This window comes from Coccinella septempunctata, chromosome 9, assembly GCF_907165205.1.
Source record: "Coccinella septempunctata chromosome 9, icCocSept1.1, whole genome shotgun sequence".
Classification (NCBI taxonomy): Eukaryota; Metazoa; Arthropoda; class Insecta; order Coleoptera; family Coccinellidae; genus Coccinella; species Coccinella septempunctata.
Window position 1 is genome coordinate 15,291,340 of NC_058197.1, and position 14,293 is coordinate 15,305,632.

General features: G+C 41.8%; 1 protein-coding gene across 5 annotated transcripts in view; it reads left to right on the forward strand.

Moving 5' to 3' along the window:
- Positions 1-14,293, forward strand: part of LOC123320012 (homeobox protein cut) — a 77,582-nt gene that overhangs the window by 27,294 nt on the left and 35,995 nt on the right. For all 5 annotated transcript variants that reach the window (XM_044907144.1, XM_044907145.1, XM_044907147.1 and 2 more), the window contains exon 2: positions 12,225-12,365. In XM_044907144.1, coding sequence (XP_044763079.1) covers positions 12,225-12,365 — 141 coding nt within the window. The remainder of the gene's footprint in view (positions 1-12,224; positions 12,366-14,293) is intronic.

The window sequence follows — 14,293 nt, forward strand, 5'->3', positions numbered from 1 at the left end:
AACAATCCTCATAGGCCAGATATTCAAACGATATTGTCAAGTGTGCTAAATGATCTCGAAGGCACGTAATTCAATTTATTGCGAGGATAAGGTTCTCGTAACAGATGGCCTTCCAACTCGACGATCCTCCCGCGCGTAGGGCATTAATCCGAAGGAAGAAGAACTCGGATTCTATGTCCGTCCGTTTATCTATGATAGCAGTGACGAATGATCCGCGGCCCGAACCGAAATGTTTTTGACAGTCGAGTAATCGCGTTCGATAATTTAACCGGCGATAAAATCGAGTAGGGACAAAATTCAATCAGGCACATATAGATTTTTGTTCGCAGACGGCGGCTGCGAGCATAGGCACCACGCCTAACTGATTCATAAGTCCCATAACATAGTGTGCCCGTTCACGACACCTACTCGGTCTGCGTTCTGAGAGACACAGAACAACGCACACACAAGAGCGTATCTGTGTTCTTGTCTGCCAGCCGGCGAACCCGGTCCCGTTGACGTGAAGGTAGAGAATTCATAGCCACCTACGCTTTATTAATCTCAGACGACAATAGGAACCTTTTTGTGTTAGCCCGATGTTAAAGAGTGATGTATTTTTTAATGTAGGCTGCTTCAGACTGTTTTCTTGGTTAAATTATAATACATAATGGATCTATATATTCTCTCCTTTTAATATCCTGGCATTTCGTTCGAGAAATTCGAGCATCCACTCCTCGTTGGCCGTCGACGACGACGGTTAATTGTTTCAATGAAAACGATACGCCGCGTTTTGTTCCTCGTCGATCCCGTACGAATCGATGGTTAGGGATCGTTTTATGGGATCAACTTCGTGATATACTCGCGGATAAGATGAAACGGTTGTTTCGGGGTCCTCTTGCCAAATGGATTACGTTACATTTTATCGCCAGTCTTACACGAGTCGACGATCGAAGTGTCAAGTACAAATTCACTCGGTACATTTGTCGATGTACGATGTTATATCTAACGTACAACGTTGTCATATATAAATGACAATGCCATATAAAATTGACAATATTGTCATATACAAATAACAACGTAGTCACATCCAAATACACAGTCGTCATAAAAATGACAATACGGTAATAAATTACGTTGTAGTCATGAAAAAGTGACAGTTCTCTTCATTTTCCCCCCCGAGGCACTTTCTCCTCGCCACACGAGCCATTTAACCGACTCAAAGGACGAACGGGATCTAGTAGCCCGAATTTCGACATATATTTCGAGGCGGCAATTATTCATTTGTTCCGAGCAGAGTGTACGCGCCCGTTTGAAAAGCGCACTCGAGATGGGTAATCGCGGAAAATCAGCGGCGGGACTGCGAAGAAGCGTACAAGGCGAATTTTCGGCGGGGGTGGGGTGGGAGAGAGGGGGTCGCGATTCAAAACCTACCCCTATTCACCGATTGATAAGCGGCCGAGAGGGCGCGCGTGTATGGCGTATCCCGCAGCCCAAATATGAATTTGGGCGCTTGACGTGCACGGAGGGATGAAAGGAGTCGGATTCCCGCGCCCGTGGCCAGAGGCCAAAAAAAACCCGGACTCGTTCGTTAACCCCGACAGACAGGGTGAAGGGTTCGGTTTTTAATTAATTCTTCAGCTTCTGGAAAGCGTATCCAGGTCCGATATCGATGAAAGGAAGATGAATAGAATGCACGATGTGTATACGTTTGTATATTGCTCTTTCTCCGATTGTCGGTCTGTCGATAGATGGCGATGAGCGCTCGACGTCACTCTGGAGGTCGTTGACGCATGATGAAATTCGAATAATCGATACTGGCCAATAAAGTTGTCCGATCTTGGATTGGGTTGCCTGATTCGGGTTTGTCCCAGTTGTTAGCGACACCTCGCGAACAGGAAAAAAAATCTTCGTCTGTCAGTCGCAAACACTTAAAGACCAATTGAAAGTCTTCGACTTACTTGACTTAATTTAAAAAAGTGTTTAATTCAGCCAAAGAACCCAATTTTTCAAATTTTACAGATACTTTTTCATTTTTGAACATTTACAAAACTGTTCTTAGGTTATCGTCCATTTAGTTAGATGAAATGAAAGAATATTGGGATTCTTGGACTAATTTTCGAAACGTCGGCGTTGTATTGAAGAACAATAAAGAAAATTAGTCCAAGAATCCCAATATTCTTTCATTTCATTTACAAAACATTCGAATATTCATTAGATAGCGTCCAACTCAGTTTTAAGAGTTAGGTTCCTTGAATTTTTGGTATTTCTATGGTACGTAATGAAAACTGGAAGACCTGGGTGATCTCAAAATAAAAAAATCTTTATCTTCTAAACCGAACAGATTCGAAAAAAAATGGTAAAGGAAAAAAGTGTTTCGAACTCAACAATCCACTGTTGAGACTCACCGTGTATATTAGAAAGAAGGACAACCGGAATTTCGACGATCAAAAGGGGAGAAATTATCAATGCGACCGAACGATATGAATATAATAGCGAGTACGAGATAAACGGGAGAGGAAAACGCGTGGTGAGGGGTCGGTGGGGGGCGGGCGGGTGGCGCTTTAAAGTAATTTTTATCGAGATCAAACGCGGATATCGGAAAACGTGACCGACAGACGGACGGGGTTGGAGACGCGAGGGGGAGGGGGAGTGCCTGTCGCAAAAGGAAAAGGGTGGCGTCCTCGGAGCCAAATATAAAAGGGTTGGGAGTAGTAGAAAATAAGGGAGGATCGTCGACGGTATATCGTATCTCTAATTAGTTATCAAAGAGTTCGACTATAGTGACAAAATTCCTCAATGGATGATGGGGTTAGACGGCAAAGGGAGAAACTCACCTCGTTTATTAACTGAAGCGATCCGATGCCTCTCTACGACTCTCTCGAATTAATAAAAAATTTATACTTTCTAATTTGTCGGACGGGGCGCAAGGGGCGCGGGGTAGTTCGGAATGAAGTGTTTGATGAGTTACTCAACGTCGGTATGATTGGATTTGTTGATTCGCGAGAGCGTCTGCGGACTGATGAAAAATTTTTCCGACTTTTCACGCTTTTCACGTGCATACGCGTACTGCGATGCGACGTGGTAGGCCCTGTCCGATCTAACCCTTCGATTAGTGATTAGGAGCGAGGGTGGCTCCCCCCTTTTCCCAATTAAACCCCTTTATATCGACCCCCACGTTCGCCCTAGATCGTCGTCGAAGACATCGGCCTTGAAATCAACCGTAACCTGGAGAAATTTCCACACTGTTTTTAGACATTTACAGGGTGGGCAAAATTCGAGAACTATGAGAGGTAGAAGACAATAGATGACACATTTCCAAGCTCATTTTCAGAGAAAAACAGGAATAGTGTAAACCGTAGCCTCCTACGATTCTTCGTTTTCGAGTTATTAGCAAAAAATGAGAATTTGACGATTTCGAAAAGTTCTCATAACTTTTTTGTCTTGCAACTTATAGATCTAAAACTTGAACCTTCAACAGGCACTTTTTTAAATAGAATACACTGACGAGCTCAAAATATTTTTGCATTTTGAATTTTCGTTTTTTTTTAATGCAAACTATAGAATTTGTAAATTTTGAATTGGAAAAAAAATTTTTGTCGGTAGATTCTACGTATAGAAGTGCTTAAGAAGGTTTAAGTTTTGGATATGTAACTTCGAAGACAAAACATCGAGCAAAAAAGTTATGAGAACATTTCGAAATCGTCAAAATTTCAATATTTGTTCATAACTCAAAATCCAGAAATGATAGGCCGGTTCTGTTGTCAGATTTTAATCAATCAGGAAAAAAGAGCTGAAGAAGAAAGAATGTGTCATCCGTTTTCTTCTAGCTCTTATAGTTCTCGAGATCCCTTCAAGAGACAACGAATTTTGCCCACCTTGCACATCTCGAAGTATGAGGAAAAAACAGACCTATAGCCTAGTTTCATCCAGGTACTCTAGAAAAACGCTGAGTCCCCAGAAAAAAATTAATTTTACCAAGATTCAAGACTAAAATGTTCTCATAACCATCCAATTTTTATGGTGCCATTTGCATCTTCAATTAGGTCAGATTACCTTTTATCATTTTTCTTCAATTCACTTCTTTTTGCAATTTTAAATCGGATTACTTCTGTGTCGTACCATTTAGTTTTTTAATATACAGAGTGAGTCTTTGACTCGTTAAAATATTTCAACAGTAGGTTTTTGAGGTCAAATAAAACACTTTTTTCCTTTACCATTTTTTTCGGATCGGCTCGGTTTGAAAGATACAGGCTGTTGAAAAACCATGAAAAAATGATATTTTTAGTTCTACCTCACAAACGGTTTCATCGAAGGAAATGAATTTCGGAATATAGTTTTTCATTTATTTGATGAATCTTTTTCGAACACAAGATATCATCCGCGTCTTTCAGTTTTCTCTTTATGACCATTACGTACCAGAAAAATACCAAGAGTCAAAGAATCCAACTCTTGACACTAAGTTTAACGCTATCTAATGAATATTTGAACGTTCACAGTAATACAATAAAAGTATTCTTCATATTCTCTCGTTTAAAGCACCGTTTTCGAATGATTTGATGATGAAATTTGGGTACTTTGGCTGACTGCAACTCTGTTTAAAAGATTCACAAATGTGCAGTGTCATAGATTCAGCTGATTATTCTGAAGGTAATTCTGTTATTCCAGGAGTGGCACAGCTCAGTATGAAAACTTAAAATGGCTGTATCTTTTTATCAGGGCCAAATAGGATAGAATGTTATAGGCAAAAATTGTTTCTTCCGACCTCAAGAATCTACTGTTGAAATATTTGTACGAATCGTCCTGTAGAATTTTCATTTTTCTTTACCTAACATGGAATCAAAGAAAAACCTGCTGAAGCCTACATCACAGATCCAGCTCTAATATCGTATTACCAGGTAAATTTTGAAGTGAGATATCCATCCCAAAGGAAAAATACTGAGATACGATGGCGTTTTTTAAAGGCCGCAAAAATCCCGCAACCCTCATCGATGCGCAAAGTTGACAAGTGCAAATTACGAGGCGTATTTCGACGGGACGTTCTATGCCGAAGAGTTCTTCGCAGGGCTCATTATCCCACCCCCTCCCTCTCATCCCCAATCGATGTCTCTTAATAATGTGTACAGTTTTGTCGCGAGCATTCAGCTCTCGATAATAATGGATTCCCCCCATTATCTTGAGGATGACGATACAGTTATTGACATTTAGTAATTGAAAATCGATATTCGGGATTGCTGAGCCGTGCACATCTCCCCCCGTCCGATATCCCGATACAAATTAATAATATTTGACAGCGTTCCCGAAGACAAAAGCAATTCCAATATGCATTTGTAACGTCTGAACAAATCCACGTCGAACTCCCGCGCCACACCGAAAACGATTTTACGGCATTATATACCAGTCTACATTAATTTTATCCCATTGAGTTGCCGAACTGGGGTTCTAAACCACCCCGGGATGACTCTCTCTTATCGTTGATCCTTCGACAGCGCTAGTACGAGACCACGGGGTCGGAACACAACTTTTTTCACGTTTTTCCAAAAGTTGAATGGAAAATATCACAGATTGGCATCGCTAATACGAAAACACTATGGAGTACACGTGCTCTAGCGTGGCTTATCGTCAAAGGACCTACTCCAGTTGTTCCAACTACTGAGGTAACTCCGAACGATCGTAACCGTTAGGATTTCCAACATCCAATACGGATCCTCATGTACATACGTCCGACTTATTATCACATGTGCGCGATATAAGACCAATATTCCGAAGCGTCTCTTAAATGCGTAAATGGACCAGCAGACTGTCCATTAGATTAAACAATTGAGTTTTGCGCCATTAACAGGAAGAGATAATAAAGTTAATAGTTGAAACCCGATTGAAAATTGGATAGTCCCTGCGTATAAAACTATTGAAACTTGGTATGCAGACGTGATCTGAACGTTCATTTCATTACGGAGACTTTCCTTTAATGGCAAACGAAATTATGAGGGCTTCTCCCGGCCCCGTTCACTCTTTGTCCTAGGCGGGATGCGACCAGGGGCGGACTACCCTGGTTTATCGACGAACCTAACCAGGGGGAAATCGCCCTATTCGTTTAGGATCAAAACTTTGATCGTTTCGCGTTATTCCGTTTGATTTTGGCTCTTAAAGAAGCTTGTCGAATGCATTGCACATCATAGGACACTTTTTGTCTCATCAAAATAAACCATTCTTCAAAAAACCGCCTGTGTAAAAGCATAAAATTATGCTCCAAAGTTGAATTCAATTCAGTGAAATACAGTACACATGCACATTTTTCAATCCAGATGTTCCCTTAGACAGGGTGTCCTACGTTGGATAGAGAACGTTCATAGAACCTATCCTTACCTAACCTAACCACAATTTTGTGCTGAAAATTTGCATGTTGGGATTTTCGACTGTTAACTTCTTCCGTAAAATATTTTCAGACCTCTGCAACTTTCGGTTATACCAGAAACCGAGCCAGAAACTATTTTCCCAATTCATGTTGGGGTGGTTTTGAGGGGCGATATCTCCCACCACACAAAGGAATAGTAGAATAATGAAAGACTATCAATATATCGAAATTTCAACGAAACATCTCTCCTCCCCTCACGAAATCATCTCCTGCATTCATACCGCACCTTAAATAAACGCCCTGCATAAATATCAACAAATGTTTTATCGCTAAATTGATCGCATTTCTTCAGAGAGCATCAAAAAACGTTCTGAGTGAGTTTTTCAAAGAAAAACGAATTTCCCAATTTACAGCCTCATCTGGAGCCGGCCCTGGCGATACGAAACGGCGCACAGAGTGGCGTCGCGCAAAAGTACGCTCTCCGACATCCGTTCGAAAGTAATTCTATCTGTTAATTTCATTAATCCCCCGTCAGAGGCGCTCCGTGTATGTGTCGTATCTTACTTTTTGATTCTAGCCGTCTTCTGTTTCCGTCCCATCATCCGCCAACTGGATCTACTACGCTTCGCAAAACCCTTCGAAAACCCGTCTAGGCGTGAAGGGGTTGAAGCGTCATCCCCTCCGTAATCGAGACGTATCGCGACAGATGGCGCCAGCTCCTGCATATCTCGCATGACTCTCTACTTGCTTATAATCTATGTACATTGCTGCTCTCTGATGGGATTTTAACGATAATCGATAAACGTCTTTTGTTCAGAATCTAATGTAAATGCTGAATCCTCCCCGGAAGTCAGGAATGCGAGATATACACGGTGTATATACGAAACTGCTCCCAACGTCGCCGTTACCGTAAAATCCGGGCTTCCAATTCTCTCGCGCGTCACGTTTTACGAGCAAGACGTCCCCGCGTCATCCGCGAAAGGGTGAAATTGAAGGGACGCGCGCGCGGCGGGGGTGGGCCTCCCTCAAATCACGAATAAATTAAACCCGATCCAGCGCGGGTATCGGAAGAAGTGACGTCTGATTTCCGGATCGAAACGGTAATTCGATTAACGCGCCGAGGAAGCCGAGAATCTAATAATAATATCTCGAGCGGGGCGGCAACAATGGAACGTTCGTCAACCCTTCGCTCAATCCCTCTGAGATACCACGTTTGTGCCGATACGAAAAAATTTCTTCGAATTTCGGAATTTTCCAGAAACTTGGCAACATCGCATTTTTCCGAAGAACACAAGGTTTCGAATCTTCGGTACCGCAAAAAGTTCAAGGGAATTGTTTCAAACCAGAATCGTCGACTAATTCTAAATAACCAAAAATATACCATAGATGGCGCCATATACTACATATTACCCATTAGGGCCCCCCATGAAATAATCGTTAAAAACGCGCGTTTTTCATGTACGTTGGCGATCGGCGACTGAAGAAACCGCCCGATTCGATTAGTTACGGAAATCCAATAACAACCACCTATCCGGTACGGGGGGCACTTAATGGAGTGGCATCCGGATGTTTCAATATAAATTCCTCTTGATTATTTGTCGTGGATGAAACGCCGTTCGAGATTTTCGATTAGGTAGGGAACGCTTTGAGCCCACGACGACGGGGGAGAGGGCTGGAGGGGGAGGAAATGTTTTAATTCGAATGAGATACTTTCGCTACGTGGAGGAGGATAAGTAGGAAGCGCGGTCGGGGGTAATTAGCGGAAAGGACTCCTCTTCCCGGTTATTTTTGTCCAGATTGGATATCGTCCGGATTCTCCGACGTTGATCGAGACGATTTCTGGATTCTTTGAGATGCTTGTCTCGGAGAATACAGAGCGATTATTACTCATGACAGGAACGTTTTTCCCAAAATCGAACAATTTGGAACGTCGCGTCAAGATTTGAGGTTATTTTGACAGCTGACATATTGAAGGCTGTCATTTTTTGACACCTGACAACCATAGATGAAGATGAACCGATGGACGCATCGAAAAATTGTTCCTATCGCGTTTGAAATTGTCGATATTCAAATGTATCAAATAAACCTTGAAAACCAAAGTATTTTTAACGAAAAAAGAACGCGTCTTTGATATTAATCAAAATGAAGCCATCAACCGTCAAACTCTGTCTTGTTTAAGCATTAAAACGACACCAGGGCTGGGTGAAACGTTGATGTTAGGAGATAACTGGTACATGGGAAGAATCCATCTCGAACAGCTAAATCAATCAGGCCTCCTCTGGAACGTTCAACCGTCCCCCCCAAGTCCATCTATCGAAAATTATAGACATGGGAACAACCGGGAATATTATAAACACATGTACGACACAACATCGGCAGGGGATTTTTTCGATCGGTTCGTTTTTTTATCTCGTCGCGACACATCTGGATCGTACTGTCTATAGCGGGACCGGATACAGTCACTAAATCATCGGTTCTTACACGTTACAGGCTGTGAATAGATAGAAATCGGCGTTTTTTTCGGTGCTCCATCCGAAGAAGGACGTCTCTTCCAAATCGCGTAATTACCATTATTCCTGCGGTTATTTTTGGACGTTCTTAAAACGTTACATGTGTCAACCTCAGTCATCTATAGGCGCTCACCTTCCGTCGTTAGACACGGGATACTATTCGATATGTGAGTTATAAGTGGCGCTCTGCGACGGTTTTAGAACGACGCTTCTTCGGTTTCCCTATAGATTAACTGAACATCTCGATTAACTGCATTGGAACACCTGCTACAGTTTCTTAACTCAATCTGACCCAGTCATAACTCGAAAATCAATCAAATTGGTCTAGTTCAATCATAAAATTAGCTCAGAGTTGTCATGATTACATCTATGTCCCACCCAGCGCAGAAAATTGACGTAACAATAACACTTTGACCGGAAGGAATCGCATTGGACTTGAGGGGATGACAACTCCGCCATATTGCATATTTTTTGTAGACGTTTTTTGGTAAAATGATGTATTTTGTAACGTTGTTCCTTTCGTTTCGCCTTTCGTCTCTGGCCAGTCTAATCGTGGTAGTCAAAACTTTTCGTACGCGAAGAAAGACCCACAAGAATCTCCTTTTCTCTTTCTCGGCCGTCAAATCTGTATCCCGACCTGCAGCGACGTGTGAACGCCATTCTTTTCATGCGTTCAAGCCCACTTATTTTATTTTTCAATTCCTCACTTAGACTCTCACGCGGACCATTCTTCGCACGGGACAGGAAGCAACCCTTATCCCGTCGAAAAAACAAAAACGACGTGGCCAATCTTCGGCGTCAGCCTTCTCGGCGAATGCGTGTCCCTTTTGACGTTTGTGTGTGTGTATTTGTGTATTTAAAAAACCTAAATACCAATCTTTCCACGGGACAAGAAAGGAATTACGCGAGACGCGTACAGTAGGCGTAGGCGACCGTTGTCGGGCTTTTGTTTTATTGTGCGTCCGTCCGACAAATGACGTGCTTTATTAATGCTGCGAGTTCGAACGATTTGCATAGCCCCGTCATCCGATACGTTTCGTCTATTCACTACCCCCTTTTTTCCGCGTCGTTCACCGGTTCGGGAAAAAAAATCGGTTGGGAAGGGACGCGGGGGCGTCCGAAGGAAGTCCGAGAATCCGGCGTGATTCACCGCGTTTCTAGATCGATTAAAAGAGTCTTCGATGGCAGCTGGTACGTTTCCCGATCGGGGAATTGATCGTGACTAATCGCCATTATGAGCGGTAATAAAAATGACAGATAATCAATTAGGCGATTGATTGATTCCAGATGAATGTAGCGGCGTACCTTAGGTCCCCGTTCATTGAGTGCGTTCGTATGTGCGAGTGTTGGTGAACAATCAGAGTCGAAAAACTGTCAGGGTCAAGTCTCAGAGGTTACACTTTGATAAATCCTAGTGTCGAGCAGTTCAATAGGTATTTCATACTATTCTCTCTAAAGTAAACCAACAGATCCACCTTTTTCGTAGATTCACCTAGTAATAATACGAATAAAATTAAATTTGTAGCTCTCCTTAAACCTACAACGAGTAATCGGTCGATATTCAAACCGCCGGCCACACAAACTCTCTATCCTCCCGTGCAACGCGTCATCAGAACTACCGACCATAGAAATTCCCTTCGGTCATCAGAACTACCGGTCATTGTAACTAACGGACATCGGAACTACCGACCATAGAAATGTGTCCTTCTGACTAATCGAATCTGAACAAGATTAGCGCGGAATGTGGGGCACGAACGTGGTAAAAACCCTGCCGTCCGGATCGGGGAAAGAATCGAATTAGCGCGCCTTCTCGCACACAACGCGGGTTCTGACATAGGTCTCCGAATGGGAAATGACACGGGTTCGCTCTCGGTGCTCATCCACCCCCGAACTCTCCCCACGCGCCCCCCGCCGACCCAACGTCTAATATCAAAAATAATCGAGTGTGCCTCGATTATGGTTTTCCACCGCTTCCGTCGGCACTTTTCGGCCAGAAAGGAGGGGGGATGCTCTATCTATGGTGGAAGAAAGATGATTATTACTTTGTATCAGCTACACGAAGCCACTGATAATCGTAAAACTCGGTGTCTGAGTCTGAATTAAAAATCAAAATATATTGCCTCGCGCGTACGTAAGCCTCGCCCGGAGTTAATAAACTGCGCCGCCAGTGGCGTAGGGTGGCGAACGCCAGATCAGGAAAAAAAATCGACGTAACCGATTGAAGAGTTTCAAAGAGCTGTAAAAGTGGTAAAAGTTGAGGAAAACGGCTGTATTCATTCGAATCAGTAGGATATACAGAGTGAAAACTAAGCATTTTACGAGAAAATATGAAGAATACTTGTATTTTACAAAACGTTCACATATTCATTAGATAGCGTCCAACTTAGTTTCAAGTTGGGTTCTTTGAATTTTTGGTATTTTTGTGGTACCTAATGATCTTAAGGAGAAAACTGGAAGACGTGGGTGATATCTTGTGTTCGAAAAAGATTCACCAAATAAATGAAAAACTATTTACCGAAATTCATTTCATTCGATAAAACCGTTTGTGAGATATAACTAAAAATAACATTCTTGATGGTTTTTCAACAGCCTGTATCTTTTAAACCGAGCCGATTCGGAAAAAATGGTAGGGGAAAAAAGTGTTTCTTTTGACCTCGAGAATCTACTGTTGAAATATTTGTACCCTGTTTTTGCATTCTAGTTCTGAAAACGATCTCGGCCGTCAGCAGCGATTTAGTCGATTTTGGATGTTTTCTACAGCTTTTCGACATAAATCAGGGTGCCTACAAAAAAACTACAGACCCTAAGGAACAGAAAGAGCCCATCCGCACTCACCTGCCCCTACCACTGCCCATCTTTCTGTGGCTGAATATTGTATTGCTCACGAATGACATCGTAAATATGCAAATAAACTCTAGTAGATCTTTAAAAATTGAGCAAAACGTGAAAGTCCTCTGGTCGATACGCCGCTGGCTGGGATGCTCTCCGCTCCGAACGGATCCCCGCTCGCGATGCTATTGTTTTTATAATAACATTGAGATATTACTCTATGCGGTATAGAAAGGTAGCTATGAACATATTTCACGTAATAAGAAGGCCGGGGCGCGAAAAATTGAACATCTTGAATAATAAGATGGCCTTGGAATGCTGAACGCGGGTAACAGTCGAATAACGCTATCCCTATATTACCGCCATCTTTTAACATACGTATGTCTTTCGAAGTCGTAAATAACGTTCAGGATGGAAATTTTTATTACGCACCCCGTTTTCGTTTTTCTTCGCTCTTAAGGGGAGCCAACATTATCCACCTATCCAATATTCAAGTCGTCGGGGGATTGCCCCGATTACATCCCGATATTAACCGCTTATTTTTTTGGTTACAGAGGGCTACGCTGGCGGAGAAAGAAGTGACAACGTTGAAGGAACAAATATCGAACAACACAACGAACAACTGCGAGAGTTCCGAAGGGAACAACATGGACAGACACAGCTTCGAAAACGAACTAATTGCCAAAGAAAAAGAAGTGAGTAACTACCACACAAACTGTCACTATTTCAGATCTGGCAACGTTCGGTATATTGGCCGGTATAACCAGCGGTCTATCGTAGATAAGACGGGTATCGGCGGAGATTTTCTTGAGGAGAAAAGCGCCATGGAAACACTTGTTCCTCTCTAAACCGATTAGGCGGAAAGACGCAGAAAGTAAATCACTCCGCAGATATAAGTCCATCTTTACCGGTTCTTAAACGGCATTATTTACGCCGTTTTTGTCGTGCACTTTTAATGCGACATCGTCTGATCCGCTTTGGATCGGTAGATCTCCGAGTAATTACATGCTTTGCCGAAGAACCCCTCCTCTATGTTCCGGTTTTTTCGAAACGGTATATATACCAATGGAAACTTCACAGATGGCTCGTATGAAGGAAAAAACAGGAGCTTTCGCAGACTTGATATTCGTAATCGAGACGATCACTATCTCAGTTAAGTTTACCCTTCGAAAAATTCCCAAAAAGTTAGGTTCAGTGAAAACTTCCTCAAGATCGAAAAGTTGTGACGAAATGGATGAATTTCTCAGATTTATGACTAGAAGAGTTGCTCTTTCAGAATATGTATCACATTCAGATCTATGATAATTTTCCTGGAAGAAAACTACTGGAACTTTGACCTTCGCAAAATTCCCAAAAATTTGGATTTAGTTAAAACTTCCTTAAGACCGAACGGTTGAGCCGAAATGGATAAAATTCTCAAAGTTATTACTAGAAGAGTTGCTCTTTCAGAATATGTATCACATTTAGATCTACGATAATTTTCCTGGAAGATTAATTCCTCTAAAGACGATCTGCGAAAATTTCCCAAAAAGTTGGGTTTAGTTAAAACTTCCTCAAGACCGAACGGTTGCGCCGAAATGGATGAAATTCTCAGAGTTATTACTAAAAGAGCTGCTCTTTCAGAATATGTATCACATTCAGATCTACGATAATTTTCCTGGAAGAAAACTACTAGAACTTTGACCTTCGCAAAATTCCCAAAAAGTTGAGTTTAGTTAAAACTTCCTTAAGACCGAACGGTTGAGCCGAAATGGATAAAATTCTCAAAGTTATTACTAGAAGAGTTGCTCTTTCAGAATATGTATCACATTTAGATCTACGATAATTTTCCTGGAAGATTAATTCCTCTAAAGACGATCTGCGAAAATTTCCCAAAAAGTTGGGTTTAGTTAAAACTTCCTCAAGACCGAACGGTTGCGCCGAAATGGATGAAATTCTCAGAGTTATTACTAAAAGAGCTGCTCTTTCAGAATATGTATCACATTCAGATCTACGATAATTTTCCTGGAAGAAAACTACTAGAACTTTGACCTTCGCAAAATTCCCAAAAAGTTGAGTTTAGTTAAAACTTCCTCAAGACCGAACGGTTGCGCCGAAATGGATGAAATTCTTAGAGTTATTACTAGAAGAGCTGCTCTTTCAGAATATGTATCACATTTAGATCTACGATAATTTTCCTGGAAGATTAATTCCACCAAAGACGATCTGCGAAAATTTCCCAAAAAGTTGGGTTTAGTTAAAACCTCCTCATGACCGAACGGTTGCGCCGAAATGGATGAAATTCTCAGAATTATTACTGGAAGAGTTGGTCTTTCAGAATATGTATCACATTCAGATCTACGATAATTTTCCTGGAAGATTAATTCCTCTAAAGACGATCTGCGAAAATTTCCCAAAAAGTTGAGTTTAGTTAAAACTTCCTCATGACCGAACGGTTGCGCCGAAATGGATGAAATTCTCAGAATTATTACTAGAAGAGCGGCTCTTTCAGAATATGTATCACATTCAGATCTACGATAATTTTCCTGGAAGAAAACTACTAGAACTTTGACCTTCGCAAAATTCCCAAAAAGTTGGGTTTAGTTAAAACTTCCTTTAGACCGAACAGTTGCACCTAGATGGA